Source organism: Chelonus insularis, unplaced genomic scaffold, assembly GCF_013357705.1.
Source record: "Chelonus insularis isolate UGA/USDA-ARS -01 unplaced genomic scaffold, ASM1335770v1 contig_139_pilon, whole genome shotgun sequence".
Lineage (NCBI taxonomy): Eukaryota > Metazoa > Arthropoda > Insecta > Hymenoptera > Braconidae > Chelonus > Chelonus insularis.
The window spans coordinates 2074321-2094392 of NW_023276379.1; the positions used below are offsets into that span (position 1 = coordinate 2074321).

The 20072-nt window shown below is 27.8% G+C and overlaps 5 protein-coding genes across 11 annotated transcripts in view; 2 read left to right on the forward strand and 3 right to left on the reverse strand.

Moving 5' to 3' along the window:
- Window positions 1-46: 46 nt before the first annotated feature.
- LOC118074804 (major facilitator superfamily domain-containing protein 6-A) lies at window positions 47-3248 on the reverse strand. Of its 3 annotated transcripts, none has more exons than XM_035096282.1 (8): window positions 2907-3248; window positions 2561-2715; window positions 2255-2470; window positions 1464-2165; window positions 1144-1334; window positions 811-1063; window positions 489-734; window positions 47-416 (listed from the first exon to the last, which is right to left on the reverse strand). In XM_035096282.1, exons 3-8 carry the CDS (start codon window positions 2322-2324, stop codon window positions 172-174), a joined length of 1707 nt encoding a protein of 568 aa, XP_034952173.1. In that variant the 5' UTR covers window positions 2325-2470; window positions 2561-2715; window positions 2907-3248; the 3' UTR covers window positions 47-171. The 3 variants fall into 3 exon arrangements, with proteins under 3 accessions (XP_034952173.1, XP_034952174.1, XP_034952172.1); XM_035096283.1 differs by having other exon boundaries at window positions 2255-2484; XM_035096281.1 differs by having other exon boundaries at window positions 2255-2715.
- ubl (Ubiquitin-like protein 5) lies at window positions 2709-4191 on the forward strand. Of its 4 annotated transcripts, XM_035096288.1 has the most exons (5): window positions 2709-2724; window positions 2966-3015; window positions 3489-3705; window positions 3772-3966; window positions 4051-4191. In XM_035096288.1, the coding sequence occupies exons 4-5, from the start codon at window positions 3789-3791 to the stop codon at window positions 4092-4094; spliced, it is 222 nt and encodes a 73-aa protein (XP_034952179.1). In that variant the 5' UTR covers window positions 2709-2724; window positions 2966-3015; window positions 3489-3705; window positions 3772-3788; the 3' UTR covers window positions 4095-4191. The 4 variants fall into 4 exon arrangements, with proteins under 4 accessions (XP_034952179.1, XP_034952181.1, XP_034952178.1 ...); XM_035096287.1 differs by lacking the exon at window positions 2709-2724 and having other exon boundaries at window positions 2760-3015; XM_035096289.1 differs by lacking the exons at window positions 2709-2724; window positions 2966-3015 and adding an exon at window positions 3138-3266.
- A 10-nt stretch (window positions 4192-4201) lies between these two features.
- Uck (Uridine-cytidine kinase) lies at window positions 4202-6459 on the reverse strand. Of its 2 annotated transcripts, none has more exons than XM_035096286.1 (6): window positions 6314-6459; window positions 6042-6230; window positions 5622-5878; window positions 5390-5535; window positions 5163-5309; window positions 4202-4480 (listed from the first exon to the last, which is right to left on the reverse strand). In XM_035096286.1, the coding sequence occupies exons 2-6, from the start codon at window positions 6165-6167 to the stop codon at window positions 4362-4364; spliced, it is 795 nt and encodes a 264-aa protein (XP_034952177.1). In that variant the 5' UTR covers window positions 6168-6230; window positions 6314-6459; the 3' UTR covers window positions 4202-4361. The 2 variants fall into 2 exon arrangements, with proteins under 2 accessions (XP_034952177.1, XP_034952176.1); XM_035096285.1 differs by lacking the exon at window positions 4202-4480 and adding an exon at window positions 4592-5018.
- Window positions 6460-6672: 213 nt separating this feature from the next.
- Window positions 6673-7940, forward strand: dbe (KRR1 small subunit processome component homolog dbe). The gene is made up of 2 exons (XM_035096137.1): window positions 6673-6689; window positions 6830-7940. Exon 2 carries the CDS (start codon window positions 6909-6911, stop codon window positions 7932-7934), a length of 1026 nt encoding a protein of 341 aa, XP_034952028.1. The 5' UTR covers window positions 6673-6689; window positions 6830-6908; the 3' UTR covers window positions 7935-7940.
- Window positions 7941-8109: 169 nt separating this feature from the next.
- Window positions 8110-20072, reverse strand: part of Pgant2 (polypeptide N-acetylgalactosaminyltransferase 2) — a 41348-nt gene continuing 29385 nt past the window's right edge. The window contains exons 4-10 of the mRNA XM_035096260.1: window positions 13521-13619; window positions 12329-12396; window positions 11985-12236; window positions 10790-11005; window positions 10496-10715; window positions 10207-10417; window positions 8110-10142 (exon numbers count right to left, since the gene is read on the reverse strand). Of these exons, the coding sequence (XP_034952151.1) occupies window positions 9873-10142; window positions 10207-10417; window positions 10496-10715; window positions 10790-11005; window positions 11985-12236; window positions 12329-12396; window positions 13521-13619 (1336 nt within the window). The 3' untranslated portion in view covers window positions 8110-9872. The remainder of the gene's footprint in view (window positions 10143-10206; window positions 10418-10495; window positions 10716-10789; window positions 11006-11984; window positions 12237-12328; window positions 12397-13520; window positions 13620-20072) is intronic.

The window sequence follows — 20072 nt, forward strand, 5'->3', positions numbered from 1 at the left end:
TATTTTTTTAATATCAACAAAGGTTTGTGATATTAAAAGTATTATGTCGAAGTATTGAAAGTATTTATGTACAAATTCCAACGTTAGTAAAAAATATGAAAAGTCTGATTATTAAAAATTTTAATTAAAGTACGTAAATTATTATCATAAAAAAATATCTATGAATTTTCTTCAAAGCATGGCAGTTTCAGCAGTATCACAATTTTCGATGGCATCCTTTGGTCTCTTCCATGCAATATTTTCATTATTCTTCTTATCCACTTTTGTTTTTGGCATTTCATTTTTTAAAATCGTCATGTAAAGAAGAAAATAAGATATTGCTGCTATGGCACCTATGAAAGAGAATATACGCAGTGTGAATGGCCCACCTAATCTCTTATACAGAACTCCTCCTAATAAACTCCCCAGTGCGAAACCTAAATTAATACACATGACGTTAATAATATTGATATAAATTTTTTATATAAAAGAGTAAATAAATTCCATACCAAATCCATCATCCATGCCTGCAACAATGCCTTGAACCGTTGCAGAAGTCCCAGGAGGAGCAACTACACTCGCAAATCCAACGATAATTGTGTAACATAAACCATATGTTGGACCTTGCATAAATAGTTCTACAAGAATTGCCCACCAAGGATTTGGCACAATTGATATCAATGCAAGACGGAGAGAGTAACAGATAAAACAAAATGTTAAACTATATCCATATCCGAATTTTTTTAAAATTTTTCCTAACAAAAAATGTTATAATTTAATGTAGTATACAAACTCCAAATCAAAATGATCATTTATTGAATTTATTTTTACCAGATAACGAGAAGAAAATTACTTCTCCACCAAGTGTTTCTGCAGCAACAATAAGTCCTTCAATTAATTTTATTTGATGCAGATGATTTGTCTTATAAGCAAGATCTTCCAAATACCAAAACATGAAATAAATAATGAAACTATCCATTAAACCAGCTATTGTTGCGAAGACTAGAAATATAGCAATAGTTTTGACTTTTAAAAGCTTTTTTACATCTTTAAAAATATTTTCCGATTGAGACATCACTGGTAACTGTAAATAATAATATTATATTATTATTAACTTTCAAATAGAGATATACTTAATAATTTATTAAATCATTTATGACAGACCTCAAGCTTGGTGCAGCAGAAAATATCAAGAAGTGTAAAAACAATGACCAGAATAAACGCTGGAGTATAAGATTTGATAACATCATCGCCAGATACAAAATCAATCGCATAACCCGCCGTTAAAGCTGTTATACCAAATCCAATAGTACCCCAAACTCTTTGACGTCCATATCCCATATGACCTCCTTCACCTATTTTCATGAGAATCACTACAATGAACTCGTAGCTCATCTTATGATGTCTGTACATATATAATACTCATATTTTTATCTTAAAGTAAATGGTAAATTTCAATATGATTGCATTGAAATATAGAATACCTAAAATATCAAAACAAATAGCATCAGTGACGGAGTTGGTGACGTTGAAACTAATACTTCCGATCGACATTAGAAGAATAAATCCCCAAAACCTTAGACTTTGATAGAGACATTGATTAGACTCGTTAACTTCAATTTCCTTCACTTGGCATGCTATATTATTATCATGGTCTATTTGAGGAATAATATCACATAAAGTAAAATTTTTGTGGTCAGTATAATTGTTCTGACTATCAAAATTCCAGCAGAGAAGTATTGGGTTTCTATTCAAGTCATCTTTCATTATCACCGAGGCCAAAATCATTTGCTCTAGAGTATTATTATGCCATAAACATTTAACTTGTGCTAGATAGCTTATCTCTTGACAACTTTCAGTCATATATTTTTTTTGATTGTCACATAAATGTTGTATATCACAGAAATGTAATGATGAATAATTGAGAATCATATTCAAGTATTTTTCTGGCTCTCCCGGCTGCTTGGGCAAGAAATAAAATAACACAAATGCCAAAGAGCCACTCACTAGAATTCCTATAAAGATTGTTTTTCTTTTGGTATGAAAATAATCAACCAAGAATCCAAATATTGGCTTGGATAGAAAATAAAGTATCGGAAGCACTGCTGTTACTGTTCCCATTGCCATCGCTGATATTCCTAGCTGCTTTCCATAAACAGGCAGAAAAGGCAAAATTGGTCCCATAGCTAGAAAAAGATGTATTTGAATATATTATGATAATTTTTATGCTTCAGAGAAAAAAAATTCTCAATAATTTATTTTAAATCAATCATACCAGCCATGAAAAAGAAAAAGTGTGCCTTTATGGGCAACTGTTGGAAGTTGATCTTGAACTTGAGAGCCATGATGTATCAAAACTGGTTTGTTGTTACCAATATAGTTGAATTGAATCATTCAAATGGTAATGAGCAATTGAAAATAACACTTCTTCGTGGCTTCACACGTCTGGACCACAACCAGTAACTCTTCTGACTCATAGTGATGTTACAATCTTAATTGAATATACTTTAAAAGATTAATATTTATGTGTGTAATTGTCATTCTTCTATGAACATTTACGTATCATATTTGATATACTTACACAGTTTATGATAAACATTATCAAAAAATTAAACTCAACTTATACTTATCAGCTGATCACGTAAAACTTTACAAATTACCTACAAATAATGCACGTTATCAGTATCGTTACTTTATTCATCTGTCTGTCAAGATATCCTCTTCCCACATATTATGCTTTAAATAGTAAGAGTTTATTAATAATCATCCTTAGTATTCAATCAACGAACAATTGATCAACACATTTTTAATTGAAGAAATAAAAATGCTGGTTTTAAAGAGCTTCAAGTTTTTATTTAAATAAAAAATGTGTTTATCATTTGTAGTACGTTATTATTAGATTGTTTTAGCATAAATAATTTACATACTGGCTCCAATCCAATATTTACAAAATATTTTCTCAGAAAATTCCTCTTTATTGTTCAAGAACAGAACTCTGATTGGCTTTGGGAGTGAATTCGTCCTCATAAGCGCCAAGTGAGTTGACATTCAAAATAATTTCCAGCAATGAAAATCGGACGTTCAATCAATGACAATTATTTTTTTGATAACAATTGTTATGAAACATTGTTTACATTATTACTTAGGTATAAAAAACAGTTTAAATACTGAACAGTGATAAGATTTAATTGTACTGATTGAATTAGTTCTAATTTTTTTTGTTCTTAATATAATATTATCACTACAAAGTCCGTACATACAAATGTATATGTCTAATTGATGCCAAGGTGAAGCATTTATGAAATAAATATTAATTTGAATAATTTCAAAATGTTTATGACTGTATAAGTAAATTTAATAAAAACAAACACATTGATAAATTTGATCATTATTGATTTGTATCAGTTTCTTGATAAATAATATTTTTCAATTTAATATTGTTATAGTTTTCAATTTAAATGTTTACAAATTTCAAGCAAAATTTACCAATTGGTTAATTGATTTCCTAGAAGACCCATAAGATGACGCATGAGATCATTGGAGAATTCTAACCTCTAACGGTTGACGTTTACTTCACAACAAATAATATTTATCAAAAATTGTTTAATTAAAACTGAAAATTAGTTAATTGTTCATATGTAAGAAGAGGTTATTAATATTTGAGCATCACTTATAAAATTTTTATAGTTCATTTATTATAACTTTTATTATAACATTTCTTACAAGGTATGTACAAGTAGTATTTTTCGAGATAAAAGCTCTAACTTTTAACAATAAATATAATTTGATCAGGTAGATAAAATTACAAAATGCTAGAAATAACGTGTAACGATCGACTTGGCAAAAAAGTACGTGTAAAATGTAATCCAGATGATACGATACAAGATTTAAAAAAACTGATAGCTGCTCAAACTGGTACTCATTGGGAAAAAATAGTATTGAAAAAGTGGTATACAATTTACAAAGATCATATTAAACTTCAAGATTGTATCCTTTTTTTTCATAAATCTAAAGCAAAGAATTTATTTATTATAATTCATTCATTAATGTTTCCTTACATTAAATATTTAGATGAAATTCACGATGGAATGAATTTGGAGCTGTACTATCAATAAATTTATAATTAATGATATGGTGATTTTATAAGAACGTTGTTTATTAAAACATAGACACTGTATTTCATAAATAATTTGATTTGTCAAAAATATTAAATAATAATAATAATAATTTATAATTATAAATTTTAGCTTTATAGATATTTTTATATATATTAATTTTTTTAGCTTTAAAAGTGATCCCTCATAAAATAGAGATAAAATTAGATTTTGATATTAAATTAGTACGGAGTCAAATTGACTTAGCTTAAGAACATAAAAAAAAAATTAATGGGGCCTTTTAAATAGACCTTCAGCATGATTAACAGGACATTCAGATTCCACCATGACTCTACCCCGATTACCCAGTATATCCCTTATATGCTGCACTATCAAGTCTATCGCCACTGTAACAAATGCAATAAAAAACAAAAATTCCATATATCAATTTTTCCAATATTTAAATATATATTTGAATAAATTCAAAATACACATCATATGAAAAATCAATAAAATATACAAAATTCTACGTAAATATTGTCAATTAGTTATAAAAGTAACATTGATTGTGAATTTTTTTTTCTACGATGTCTATATAAAGTTATATAAAGTAAATATTTGAATAGAAAAGGGAATAGGAAATGGTTTTGTTTGTTTGAATTTGTTTATAAACATTGCTCTTGAGCTAACTTGTTGATGTGATTATTAGAAATGAGCAAATATTAAATGCAGTGCGATTTTTATAACTACAAAAGGCAATTAACTGAATGATTCATGCATGATACTATTATTTATTTGTTTAAATTTTAATGAATCATCTGCTGAGGGTGTCTGATGAAGCTGAAGTGCGTCTACGTTGGATGTATGGATGCTGCCCGGATGCACTTTCAGCCTTTTTCGAATGTAAAATGTCCCAGATGTGGTGCACGATAAGGTCTATCGCCACTGGAAAGACACAATACTATATTCTATGAATGTTTGTATATTTTAGAGCATTCACTTTCGTTAAAATTAAAAATCAAATCAACGGACAGCACCCATCACTTGCCGTTAAAAAAAGCAATAATGTTTAAATAAAATTTTATTTACCTGTATTGTCTGCTCCTCGTGGTATTATAACGTCTGCGAATTTTTTTGTTGGTAAACAGAATTCTTCAAATGCTGGTTTTACAAAATTCATGTATTGATTTAAAACATAATCTAGATCTCTTCCTCGTTCATTTATATCTCTTGGAACTAAATAAAAATCAAATACATCATAAATATTTTTTTTTAACTTAGAATTAATTTATTTATATCATCTAATTATTCTTTACCTCTCCTTGCAAGTCTTGTATCTGAATCTGTGTCTACAAATAATTTCATGTGAAATAAATCACGAATCTTTGGAAAATAAAAGACTAGTATTCCTTCAAAGAGAACCACATCTGCTGGGTAGATTGTAGTTATTTGGTCTTTCATCCTAAAAAATTATCATAATTGTTATTATGGAAATACAGTTGTTGCTAATAAAGTTTTTCGAATGACTTGTATCACTGGTTTACTTACAGACTATTTGTTCTATAATCATAAGCGGGAATTTCGCATTTGACTCCAGCAAGAATATCTTGAAGAGTTTGAAGAATCAAATCATTGTCAAAAGCATCAGGATGGTCAAAATTATATTGACCTTTTTCAGCTCTAATTTTTTCAGCAGGTGTTAAATCTCGATAAAAACTATCTTGTGAAATGCAAACAACTTGACGTTCCATGTGATCCACGTCCACTTGGCCAAGTTTCTCCATTATTCGTTTGCATACTGTTGACTAATTCAAGGAATAATAATAAAATTAAAACAAACACGTAGATTCCAATGCAAAGTATAGGTTAAGTATAAAAATACAACACTACTCGATCATTTAACAATACAAATAGCTATAGGTTTGATAAAAAACTCAATAAATTTATCAGAATAAATTCATTTGTTACCTTTCCACTGGCTGTACCTCCAGAAACTCCAATAAGAAAAGGTGTTTTTCCTTCAACACCATTCATTTTATTGTTAAACCCGAACGAAATTTTACGGGACATACCGTCTATCGGGACGTCTGCCATTATTAATTTTTTATTGATTTATTTTTTAAAGAAATGTGAAAAATTATTTTCACTTGTTCGAGACTAGAATATTATAATATCGAATGATTATAATACTAATGACACTTAAGAAACTTTACTGCAAGTAATTACTGCAGTAGACTCACATGTTAAATGGTTAGTCATCAGACTTTTCAATCGTAGTGGACTAGTCGAACATCCCAATCAGTCTTCAAAGTCCCTGCAGTTTGCACATTTGAAGATTGCAACTGTATAGCAAACTGATTTTCAGACTGATGTAACGTCCCCAAAAATGCACTATAAATGGGTGCATTTAAAAAATCTTTTCTCTTACTTTGATAAGTAAGTTTTCTAGCGTACCATCATAAGTCAACTCTTGCAAGTTGGCAGTCAATAACTTTTAATCCTAGGGATCAGTTGTAACGACTGATTGTATTATTTTCATTATAGGTTATGTTCTCTCAAACAATGTCTCATTTCTTTTCCTGCTCATAAATAAAAACATGTGTTTTCTTCAATCTTGTAAGTGCTCCAATTACTACTAGTGCATCGAAATGTAATTGAAAAAAATTGACTTTAATTAATTTGAGTTATTCAAAAATTTGTTTATTATAAATATTCAATTTTTATGTGAAAAATTCATTTGACTTTATAATCTCTAGTTCGTGGAAGTTCATCAACAAAAAATAAATAAAAAGAAGGTTTAATTAAACTAAATTTGTAATTGATATAAATAATACAATGAGTGATTCGGAAGAAGATAATCCAACCTCAAAGACTGGTCCAGTCGATGATGCTTGGAACATGAAAATTCCTGAGTTCAAACCAGAAGATAACCCTCATCGGCTACTGATAGAGAGCTCTTTTGCTACACTTTTCCCTAAATACCGGGAGCAATATATCAAAGAATGTTGGCCTCTGGTTCAGAAAGCATTAGAAAAATATGGAATTAAAGCAGAATTGGATCTAGTTGAAGGAAGTATGACTGTAAAGACCACAAGAAAAACATGGGATCCTTATATAATTATTAAAGCGAGGGATATGATCAAACTAATATCACGTTCAGTCCCTTTTGAGCAAGCAGTGAGAGTTCTTCAAGATGATATAGGCTCTGACATTATCAAAATATCATCGTTAGTTAGAAATAAAGAAAAATTTGTTAAAAGAAGACAAAGATTGATTGGGCCAAATGGATGTACTCTCAAATCTATTGAATTATTAACTAATTGTTATGTGCTTGTTCAAGGACAAACCGTAGCTGCTTTAGGACCCTATAAAGGATTACAACAAGTTCGAAAAATTGCAGAAGATACTATGAAAAATATCCATCCAATTTATAATATAAAGGCATTGATGATAAAAAGAGAGTTGGCAAAAGATCCAAAATTAAAGGATGAAAATTGGGAACGATTTTTACCTAAATTCAAGAGTAAAAATATATCGAAGAGGAAAGAACCTAAAGTTAAACGAGAAAAGAAACCTTACACTCCATTCCCACCACCACAGCCAGAAAGTAAGATTGATAAACTCATAGCTAGCGGAGAATACTTCTTATCAGACGCTCAAAAGAATGCCAAAAAGAAGAAGGAACAGGATGCCAGACATGCAGAAGCTATGAAGAAGAGAGAAGAGCGTAGAGCGCAAGCATTTGTTCCACCTGAAGAAACGGAAGTACCTAAAACTAAAAAGAGGAAAAATGATATAAATATTGAGGAAATCAAAGAAAAAGTGAAAAAAAGTATCAAAAAGAAACAGAAGATGAAGTAAATAATGTAGGTGATTGTATAATAAATTTTATGTAAATTTCTATATTGTTTTTTATTAAAAATCCTATTTTTATTTTCATGTATGTTATTTATTTAATACATTATGTATGCCATAATCTATCTTCATAAAGTAGAGAAAAATTTCAGCTTTTTAAATTCAACTTCTATTTATTTTATTAAGGGTCTACTTTAAATTGATTGTGAATTAACAGCTGTTTTACAATTCATAATCATTTTTAAAAAATTTACAATTTAAATCATTAGCTCTTTTAAGTATTTGTGATTTGTAATTTTTATTTTTTACCTACATTGCTATTTTTTATAAATATAACTGTAGGACTTGTGTATTTTTAAGATACTACATATGAGCATTCTTCATTTTTTTTTTTTTAATTTTCTCTCTTCACAAATAATGTCTTTCATTTTTATTTTACTTAATGATTAATTTTAATTATCAATTTTGTTTTAGTATGTTGATTGGTATTGTTTGATTAACAATTATGATTATTTGCTAGTAAAAAATGAATTTATAATATTCTTTAATTGATAACATAACTATAAGTCTTAATTGTTTCTCCATATTGGAATTTAAATTTCAATTTATTTTCTAAGATACAAAAGGAGGCATAGCTAATGGAATAAAAATAATAATATTTTATTAAAATGATAAATTATTCTTAAATTCCAGTTTTTTTCAAATATACAAGTCCTTATTATGCTATCAGCATCTAATTTTTTAATAAAAATTCATATTTACAAACATTTAAATTTTATACTAAAGCCTGTATTGACATCATTCAATATGTATCAAAAGCCAGCTACTACACACTTTGAAGACATCCATTTTTAACGGGAAATAATATTTTGCCAAAATTAAATTCAAAACAGAAAAAATTTTTTTTTTAAATTTTATTAATTATGTTGACTTTTTTTGATTTTATTTATTTTATCATAAAAAATTCCTTCACTATCAATATCATTGACAAGAAATGTACTAGTAGTGAAATAACAGTACAGTTTGACTAACAATTAAATTTAAATACAATAAAACGCAATATTTTTTTTTTGGTTTTTTTTTCTTATCAGCACCATTAAAAGTAAGTACTTGAATTTATATTATAAAAATAAATTGTAATACGATAGAAATTGAAGACATTTTTGCGAGTGTTGACACATCATCTAATTATAAGTTTGATGATTAATGAATTTGATATTTGTCGAGATATAAAACAATTGGCATAAATTATTGAGTATTTTGTTTTAAATATAAAAAAATGATTTAATCATGATCCTAGTATGGTGAGTCTCAACAATTAAAGTTAATTTATCATTAGATGATTGTTCAATTATGGAAGAAAATTCGTATTAAATTACATATACATGTAAACAAAACGACTAGTAAACACGCTAGAAATCTGCGTTCTCAATGAAACCACGCTTTTAAAAAATAAGTAAAAAAAATTTGTATAACATTATATTAGTATATCTTCTGAGCAATAGAAAGATTTTTTATATACAAAATTATTATTTGTAAAAGTATTCTTTCCTACTGCTCTAGGGTTCCATCATAGCTGCCCAAAAACATTTTTACCCTCATATGGATGTAATCTCAGATCCATATTTCACTTATATTGTGGTTTGCTATTCGTACGAGGGTAACATTTTTCAATAATAATATATAATATGGAACCCTAATTTATCAACATGTATATAAATAAAAGATGCAGAATCCTTCGTAATCTTGCATTAATAAAATTTGCAACTGGATTATATGATAACTAATCATTAGTTAAACTAATAATTGTCCTCATCATATTTTAGGCCTTTATAAAACCACACACACACACAATTTTCTAACTTTTCGAGTTTTCATTTTCAATTTATCTTAATTCTCACTCCTAAAAGCAATCACATAAAATCTTAAAAAATAAATTTAAAGCTAATGACCATGATTATATAAATGCCACCGCTGTGATTCAGCAGTAGAATCACATTTTTCCGCAGTGATTCCTCTTTCAACATGATATCTCGAGTCCATGCAAGCAGGAATTCTCGAATGTCGTATTAAACCGCCCTCAAGACGTTTCCATTTCTGGTTTTCACTTCCGTCGCAAATTTGCATCACCAAACTCGTTCCCTTTGCATACATTGGCAGTGTTAAACAAAGTTCATGATGTTTTATTAGCCCATCTTTCGTCATACTCCATTCCTACAAGCAAGTTTGTTAATTTAAATTCCAATTTAATTGACTTTAATCGAATAACTCTGTTTACCTGGTTACCACCGGTATCATGACACGGATATAGCCCAACATTTCCATCTAGTAAATGACCCATGCTATCTAGACATGCATTGCCTTGTTTTAATGCACCACCCGGTCCTCCTTCACTTGTAGGAATTACAAGCTCTGGGTATACATTCTTGAGATACCAACTAAAGGGTTTGCAATGCAATTTCCTTTTCAACTCAAGTCTATCTCGAATACTGTAATGTTAAATATAACATTTTATAGAATATATATCATTGAAAGTGTAGGAAATATGCAAAAAAATTTGTTCATACCTTCCGTATGGTATGTTTCTAGCTAAGGGTACAGCATTATAGTAAAATTGTTTATAATCATCCATCCAAACTTCAGCAGCACGTCGAGTGTTTCGAGCGAATACATTACCACTACCCCCAGGAAACGAATATGGATGACGCTTACGAAATACGTGGCCTACACGAGAACATGGAATTATCTCTAAACTTCCACCACACTGCCATACTCGGAAGGAAATTTCTACAGTTTAAACATGATTAATGAACATTAAATTTTTTTTTATATTACTAAGTTATTTGCTTTGAATATTTTACCTAAATTCTCTCCACCCCAAACGTCCATCTGAGTGTCATACTTTCCAAGCTTTTCAAAGTAATATTTATTGATAACAAATAAACCTCCAGCAATCATTGGAGTTTTTATAGCTTGAGTTGGATCCTTCTGACGTGATTGCCTCTCTGCTTGGCTCAAATATTCCCATTTGAAGACTAAGCTCCAGTCAAAACCACCCCTTAAATCAGCTGAAGCTCCTGCAAGTAAAAATCTATAGTCTCATATTCCTTTATTGTTTTAAGATAGTGAAATTGATGATGTTTGCTTTCAATGAATAACTTTGAATTAAATAACCCATAAAAATAATCTTATAAAAAACAGTAGTAAATGTCAAATATATTTTGTCAACTAGAATAACTGATGCTTGAATAAATCCTTTGATTAAATCCAGTTTCATTGATTGATATTCAATAATCATAATTGCTAATAAATTTAAAATCATATTACATTTTAAATCAAAATTTGTTCATAAGATTTAATCTTTTATTTATTTATGTTCTAAATAATTTAATCAGGAAATTATAGGTTTATTAACATTGAATTTACATTCATATTATTTATCTAAGATTTCATGTTTACTTTATCATTATTTAGCAAGTAAATAAATAAATTATTTCCATTTATTAAAGTAGATATATTCAAATACAATAGTTAATAAAAGAATTTTTTACTTTATCAGAAATATTCTTATAATTTTTTAAGAATCACTATTTTTCTTTAGATATTTATAATAGAGTTAGAGACTGTAAAAAGTATCTTGACGATGCATTACTCAACTTTTGAAAAATTCCTATTTTACAATACAAGACATAATTCACTCTAGTACGAAAGTAAAGTATCTAATGTCTTTTCGAAAAAATAACAAAAAGACACATCAGTATAGCAAGATCAACGTTGAAAGCTGCAGAGATAACTTAATGTTGCAAAAACTAGAAGTGACAAGATAGTTTTTGTCGTCTTTTGACATTAAGAACATCCAGTTACATAAAAATCATGATGTAGCTTTTCATGTGATAAAAATGATGTTGACTTAAGAAGTTAGTTGATTAAGATCAATAATTGGCTCCATTAGTTAACCAAAGACCGACAATCCTTTACAAGGTTTTCTCGGTTGTTCAACTATAGGTATCTTGTTCTGGTTAACCACTGTGTTACATTTATCCTATCTAGACTCACCGATATATTGGAATGTGTCCATACTGATAACATCAATAACTGGACATACAACTCTCGTTGGATCTTCAGCAACTCTTTCCAACAGAGGCTCAAGCCAATCAGCATTGCATTCACAGTGGGAGTCGAGAAAAGTTAAAACACTTGCTGTAGCAGCGTCAGCACCTCTTACTCTAGACCTCATAAGTCCTTCGCGTTTTTCGTTTCTTATCACCCTTACTTTGTGAATTCTTGACAGTTCTTCGCCATCCTCAGCTATAAAAATATCAAAAGAATGTTTTATAAAAACAAACTTTATATTGAAATAAAAAAAAATACTCTTTTTTATTCATTCTTTGAATACTTACGGTGATCACTGAAGTCGTCTACAAGAATGATCTCCTTAATGAGATGTTCTGGACTCCTATTTAGTACACTATGAAGCAACAATTCAAGTAAATTAGTTCATCTCGATGTTATGAAGCATTGAAGAAGAATAAATTAAAAGTACAAGCAATTTGAATATGAATAATGACCTGGTAAATTAGTAATTAAAATTCACTTTTTAAGTATGATAATAGAAATTAGCCTACTATGATTGCATTGAAAAATATTGAAGCTAGATCATCTTTTTTTTTTCTAAAATCATTATATTATTTTTTGTATATATTAATTCTAGGAAATAAAATGGTTGGAAAAGATATATTTTTAAGCTTCTAGAGCTTAATAAATAATTAAGTGGACTCTCTACTTTAATTACTCATAAATGAAGGATTTTAATTATTCTCATTGTTCACAAAGTAATTAAGGTGATAAGTGGAGTCCTTAAATTTTAAATCTTTCTTCTTTTGGTGAATTTTAATTACATAAATCTTTTTGAGACCACTTAGTTATTTAAAATTTTTTATGAACTGCTAATTGACATTTGGCGATGAATTTTGTAAATATGTCAATTTGTTGAGCTATAATTTATCTTATATTAATAAACTCTCATGTAAATTGTAGTACTATTGATTTTAAATTCATTTAATTGCTGTAAATATGCAACACTTTAATTAAAATAAAATAATTATAAAGTTTTCTTTTAATTTTTTTTTATGAAAAAATAGTTACATTATATTTCTAATGATATTTTATTGCAAGAATTGCACTACAATTTGCAATTTATCTCAATTAAGTTACTCAATTTTCTTTTCTCTTCTGTTTTTTATTGTTATTTTGTTCTTGCCTTCAGTCATTTTAATTCTCTTTTAAACAAAGTATTGTTTCATTTAATGTAATTTCCTTTATTTTATTTATTCAATTGAATAAATTGCGTTTCTCTTTACACAATAAATAAAATGACCTCAGGAAAATTCACTGCAAGCAAATAAATCATAAAGGTTTCCATCATTGATTTATTTTTAATTATACTTTGAACATTTACTAAATTCTTGTTTGAATAAAAAAATGTTTTTATCATTTATAATGCATAAAAGGATTTAGAGTTTATTAATATTCATGAAATAAAATGATATTAAAAAAAATCACTTAAGATTTTATGATCACTATTGTTCTTACCTAACGACAGTACGTAGAAGTGTTGATCTCGCTTCATTATGGAAAGTTATAATCACGGAAGTAGGTGGAAGATCTCGTCTCCATTCTTTTAAACGACACCTAGAGAAAAAGAAGAACATAAATTTTTTTTTTAACAAGTATTTTCTCATTTTTTCTTTCAACTTTCTTCAATGAATGAATGATTAATAAAAAAAAAAGTCTAAGCGATAAAATTTATTATAAATTCACAGGAAAAAAGTAAAAAGCTGAGAATAACGTAAAGAAAATCAAGTAAACAAGTTTACAATTTTTTTTTTTTAAAACAAGTTCACTTGAGTTAACTTTTTATTATATTTTTTAAAAATATATATCTGAATTATTCATTTTTTACTAAAATAACTAAAAAGTATTTTTTCCATTGTGTAGTGTTATTTAAATGATGATTATTATCATGATGAGCATCCACCATAATTTTTGAACTAATTTAAAATAAATAATTCTGTTAGATTGTACATGTTGATAATAATAATTATGATAACAATAATAACATACATGACATAGACCTTTCTATACTCATAAACGTATAAATTCACTCATACGTGAATTTGAATGCATAAAGGAAGATGAAATAATTGTGAATATGGAGTAAATCCGACCATTGCTATTTTGATATGTTAAGAGAAAGCTTTCTGTCTCTCTGCAATAACTCAACTCACTTTATCATTGGAGTTCAACTCTTCATAGAAAATTGAACAATTGTTTTTTTTTTGGACTATTTTTACTAAATATAAATTATGTGAGAATTTTCTCACATACGTGGTTGTGTTGCATAATTAGTGCACATATGGTGAGAGGACATTAATATTGAGTTAAGTATATATTAGCATGTAATTTAATAGAACCTTTGTTATAATTTACTTGTTTTTATTTTTTTAAAAATTTCAATTAAAGGTTTACCATCATTAAATAAAATAAATCTATAAATTGGAATGTATTTATTTATAATTATGTTTTGCTAATAATTTCTCTTGGATGAGATTTATTGATATGTGCATATGTGAGAATTATGATATCATGAATGTGTTTATGGTTTAAGAATAATTTAGTCAAGTTTGATTAAATATCATCGAAATTAGTTGAGAGATCAGAGTTGAATAATCGTTAATAAGAATTATATTTCCAAATGAATAACGTACTTGGTTACAATTATTGACATTTATGATTGCTGGAATAAATTATTATAACGTGAAATTAATGAAGGAATTAATCATTACTATTCAGTGATCTAGAAGCAAATAACTTATTTGATAATGATAAATATTCATCTGATAAATTATTGATAATGTATTTAATTAATCGAATTTAAATGAACAAATAAATCATGCTAAGTAATCCAGGCTATTTTCCCCAAGTTCTTGAGCTATTTTTCATTGTCATTATGTAAATAAATACATCATATTATTGAGAGAGTATTTATCAGCATGATGGCAAGAGAGTGGAGAATGAGAGAAAGAAAAAAAATATCTGAATGAGTTTTTTTTCTGGGGACTGAGTGGTAAGTAGTGAGATAGGTCAGTTTTAAATGAGATGTGATTGATGTCCAATTCGATGCTTTCAAGTTTATCTGACTCTTTTTTATATATATTTCCTTGATAGAATCAAAGACTAGCTCATTCTTGGACCATGCTTTGTTCAACATTGAACAGAAAGCTTGATGTACTGAAAATCTTTCCATTATTGAAAATAGAAAAAGCTTTTTCATCATAATATTTATATTCTACTCTTCTAGGGAGACTGATAAAATGTCAATTTTTTAGACTTGAACTGTTTCCAAATAATTACCTACTATTTTGATTATACAGTCACCTAGAACAAATAAAAACATCAATCAAACTTAACACATTCAATAGATGATCTTTTTTGGTGCTTTAGAAAACACTTTTGATTAATTATACACATATGGATTTTGTAAACTTTTAGTAATTGAACATCAAAATGCTAACAAAAATTTACTAAAAATATCTTTCAATACAGAGTAGCTTGTTTTAATCCTTTACTTTATACTCATTTATTTTGTAAATAAAAATTTTGGTATCTCTGTGTCAGTTCGTAGGAACTCCTTTGATGTTAAGCAAAAGTGCTAAAGAGCAAAGTACTGAAAAATTGGCTTTGCCTGACGATTTGAGTCAATATCATCTACATGAGTTATTTTAGTTAAAACTGATGGTTAATATGCTTCAATGTGATTCATTTTTTATTTCTCTTAAATTCAGTAAATTATTTAATTATTCTTTAAAACAAATTAATTTTAATCATTGGAATAAACTAGAACAGCTAAGAAAACATGTCATTTATTCATTCGTGATTTATTAATGGATACTTGTGGTAGATAAATTTGTAAATTTTCTATCTGGACACTGTCTATATGCTGAAGAGTTAGAATTATCAGTGTTTCAATTGATGATCTCAAGACCTAAGACACTGTTGAATTAAATGTGAAATTTAAATTAGAGATTATTTTGAATATTTTTAGTAAAAGAAAACTTTGGTAAGAAGAAATTTAAACATTGTTTAAATTGTAAATTTTTATTAAAGGATTGTTAATTGAAAGAAAAATTCTCAAAAGTCTTGTATCGAAAAGTTACAGAGATGCATTTCTCAGGAATTTAAATATTTCTTTTTATTACAATAAATTATCATATGAAATATTTCACATGTTTTATAGGGAAAAAATTTAAATACATTTGTATGTTTTTCAAAGCAATGTAATCTCCAATTCAATAAAAGCATTATCCACTGTCCAAATGAAAAACTTGTGGATACCACCTATTGAATCAATTTATAGTGTGTATTAAGCAACATCGCTTTTCGATATTCACCATCCCATTAATTACACTAAATCCTCTCGATATAACACGCATAGAAATTTACCAAATTGTCTTCTAAAATCTAGTTTCCAATTTACACTTAACATTCTAGGGTAACAAAAAAGGATAATATTAGGTCAGTTTTTTTTCTTTGGAAACCAATACTCTAGAGCATTTTGAACAAACTGGAGAATGAAAAGATCTGGGTTGCTTTTAACAACTCCAACTAAAATTAGCAACCAGTTTTTTCTTTTTTTTCAATAAAGACTCGTCTTTTGATAGTAGCTCTATTCAACAAAACTGGTTAATAATTTATTCAACACATTTGTTTTTTGGAAGCAATGATTTTGATATTTTTTGGCTTTTTGATGAATGGATAGACAACTGGGAAAGAAGGCTACTGAACCAATAATCCATCAATTAGCTCTTTTTTTTTGTTATTGAAGTTCCATTAAAACCTTTTTGGAATATACTTAAAACTTCCAAAAGTTTACGATTAGTTATAAAAACTATTAAAGAGGTATTTTTTTAATCTTTATATGCACGTCATGTGCTTATAAATTGTCACGGTCTCCTGAGTTTGTAATAAGAATTTTCTCTAGTTGGATGAGTTTCTGAGCATGGTATTTCTTTTCTTTTGTGATAAAGTTTCAGCGATTAATTAGGTTATATAGCCTAAGTCAATAGTTATCCATTTATAGATAAAAATACTAGGTAAAAGCAGTAAAAATAATAGTTCAGATTGTGATGATGGTAAAATCTCTTTGAACTTTTTTTTTTTGTTCCTATTACAAGTTAACAAAGCCATCAACAAGAACGACTTTTGCCTTCATATTGTATAACTAAATTTTTTATTTAAAAATAATTTCATTTCTGAAAATAACTATGTTCTTTGAAAGTTACTTTGTTGCTATAATTTATATTATTCAACTTCCCAAAATATATATATATATCAAATTGGAGAGAACTTTCTAGATGTGACCTCTTTCTAGGGGTTCATTCTGCTTTTAATCTACGTTTTTAATTATCAAATTCAGTTCTAGGTAGTATAAAACCTTTCGTTCTCCTGGGTACGGTAATTCACAAGTCTAGTATTATACACCTGCATACGTAAATAAAATAACAATAGTTGAAGATACGATTTTTCATGAAGAAAAACTCATGCTGGGCAGAGTGGTAATCAAAATTAATGTATTAATAATAAAATTTGTAATTGAAATCTGTTTTTATGACCAACATTAAGTAAAAATGTACCAACAAAAAATAAAGTTACATCATTGATTCATTGCACCACTGAACACAATAATAATGTGTAATTGAATTTACAAAATCATCAATTTATTAATTCCAAAACCAACTCATTGACTCTCTAGAGTACTAAAATATTTTTTTAATTTACAGAATGAATTGTTTCCATGACTGAAATATGTTTGCAAAGCTGTCAATTGATTTATCAATTGAAAAATGTAAGAGACTTTGATTTATTTAAAGTAATGCATAGTTAACATACCTTACTAAGATTTATTCTAAAAATGAAATTTTATGAGCATTAAATGGATTATATAAATGGAAGAAAAATGTAAAGATGTAAATTTAAACAAATTCCTAGATTTAAACAAGATTAGACAATTAAACAAGATAAAGCCCAAAATTAGCAGAAGATGATAATGAATGACCCTGTTGTTGATTAATTAATGAAACAAATCATCCCTGACTGAATAATAATCTTGTTGCAAATTTGATAAGTTGCAATCATTTATTTCTTCGAATTTAATTATAATCTTGCAGCTTAAGTTATTGAATCACTATTAGAACACAAGATAGACATTGTGTACCCTTTGTACAACATTTATGTTGAACGCTTCGGTGTTATGCTAAACATATTGACATAATTTCGTCGTGGTTGTTAACCAGATTTATTATATTCATGTTCATGTGTGTTGCTGTAATATGACAGTGTCAGGAAGCAGAGTAAATTTACAGGAGTGGAATGATTTTAGTAAACTTGGAAGAGAAAAATATAATATAGATAAATTTATTATTCTTTGGTAAAGAAAAAGTAACCATGTTGAGTAGAAAGCAAATAAGATGTTGCTTCAAAGAAGATGTTTGAATTAATTAAATAAAAAAGTCGTTGTGTCATGAAAGACAATGAGAATGACATAAGACTACCTAAAACAAGATTAATTAGAAAGTGATGCCTCGTAACGAAGAGAAATGTTTTAACAGAGGAATGATGTGTCAAGTAATAGATATGTACGTGTTCAAGATACTCTAAATCCGGAAATATTTGATCAACATACACCAAACCAACATTCGAGTACATTAGGAGCTAAATTTGAATACTGAGGATAAACTCAGCATCAAGTTTTCACTATTATATTACTCAGAAGCTTGGAATTCAACAACTAAGCATCTTCCAGACTTATTTACAAAGTAACTGCTCTGGTATTTAATCACTGTCAATTATAAACAACTTTCCAATGAAGTTCTAGATTTATGAACTTTAATCATTTGTTCACTGGTTTGGAAAAAGTTTGCTGACAGTAAAGAATTATTTTGCTGATGTTTGCTGATAGAATAAGGAAATTTTTGGCTGTTAAAAACTTATAAACAATCAGAGAATCTAATTTGTTATCAAAATATTTCCAGTAATTCATTTATTATTCTAAGAATCTGTCTTTTGTTATTAATAACATCATGAATCAATAACAATTCATGGATCCAACGTATGGAGCTGGTTGATAGAGTCAGATTTATAATGATGATTGCATTGTGTGTCCAAAATAGTCATTTGACCCTATCAGCTCTAGTGTTTGGTTTGATTGATACATCATTATACATCACTACATATGAATATTTCTCAGATAATAATTCATTTATTCTTTTCAATTTCTTTCCTGTTTTCTGTCTACGTTTAACTTGTGTCTCTATGAGGTGCTTGGACTTTATTTATTTGATTCTTATAGGATTGTATTTAAAAATTCCCAAAGTTATATTACATTCAACGAATTTACTAACAAAATTCAAATAAAGATTATTTATTTTATGAAAAATTTATCTCAAGTACGATTAACTTAAAAGAAATGTACATGTAATTTATAACGTGGAATAATTTATTACACGAATAGTTTTATTTTGTGCACAAAGCAGCAATAGTGTATAAAGAATGGCTGAATGAACTCTTATGCAAGAAAGAAAGAGATAAATTTATTCAAGCTTATCAACAGTGAAGTAGCCAAGCTTCACTTCTCTCACATTGAAGATTCTGCATTTCTATCCATTTGATAATCGGAAATCGGAGCAGTTGAAAAATTGATCACTAGACAACCCAAGACAGCTATACCCTAGTCTATCTTCCTACTTTACCTGCCTACTCTCCAACTTACTACCAAAGATAGAAATTCACTTTGAAGAAAACTTTCATTCAATTTTTCATTATTAAATCAGTAGCCTTTCTAGAGTTGCAAATAAGATGTATTGATTCAATTGTAATAATAATAATAAATAAATAATGATCAAAAAAATCTACTCAACTATAAATTATTTTTTTCTACATCAGACTTGCTCTAAACTTTATTTTTTATGGTGATTTAAAAGTTTAATCAGCATCATTTTTTTTTACAAAGAGATTCAGAGAGGAATAAATATGAAGAATTACCTTGTTATTCAGTAAAGAGAGAAAGATAGGAAGAGAAGCTAATAG

Excerpts from the sequence above, each read along its gene's own strand:
- LOC118074804 (XM_035096282.1), bottom strand. The coding sequence starts at position 2,324 with ATGGCTCTCAAGTTCAAGATCAACTTCCAACAGTTGCCCATAAAGGCA. Across the intron at positions 2,166-2,254 it reads CTTTTTCTTTTTCATGGCTG|CTATGGGACCAATTTTGCCT; the intron begins GTATGATTGATT and ends ATCTTTTTCTAG. Across the intron at positions 735-810 it reads AATTTTCTTCTCGTTATCTG|GAAAAATTTTAAAAAAATTC; the intron begins GTAAAAATAAAT and ends ATTTTTTGTTAG.
- ubl (XM_035096288.1), top strand. The coding sequence starts at position 3,789 with ATGCTAGAAATAACGTGTAACGATCGACTTGGCAAAAAAGTACGTGTA. Across the intron at positions 3,967-4,050 it reads TCATATTAAACTTCAAGATT|ATGAAATTCACGATGGAATG; the intron begins GTATCCTTTTTT and ends TTAAATATTTAG.
- Uck (XM_035096285.1), bottom strand. The coding sequence starts at position 6,167 with ATGGCAGACGTCCCGATAGACGGTATGTCCCGTAAAATTTCGTTCGGG. Across the intron at positions 5,879-6,041 it reads GAGGTACAGCCAGTGGAAAG|TCAACAGTATGCAAACGAAT; the intron begins GTAACAAATGAA and ends TCCTTGAATTAG. Across the intron at positions 5,310-5,389 it reads TACAAGACTTGCAAGGAGAG|TTCCAAGAGATATAAATGAA; the intron begins GTAAAGAATAAT and ends ATTTTTATTTAG.
- dbe (XM_035096137.1), top strand. The coding sequence starts at position 6,909 with ATGAGTGATTCGGAAGAAGATAATCCAACCTCAAAGACTGGTCCAGTC.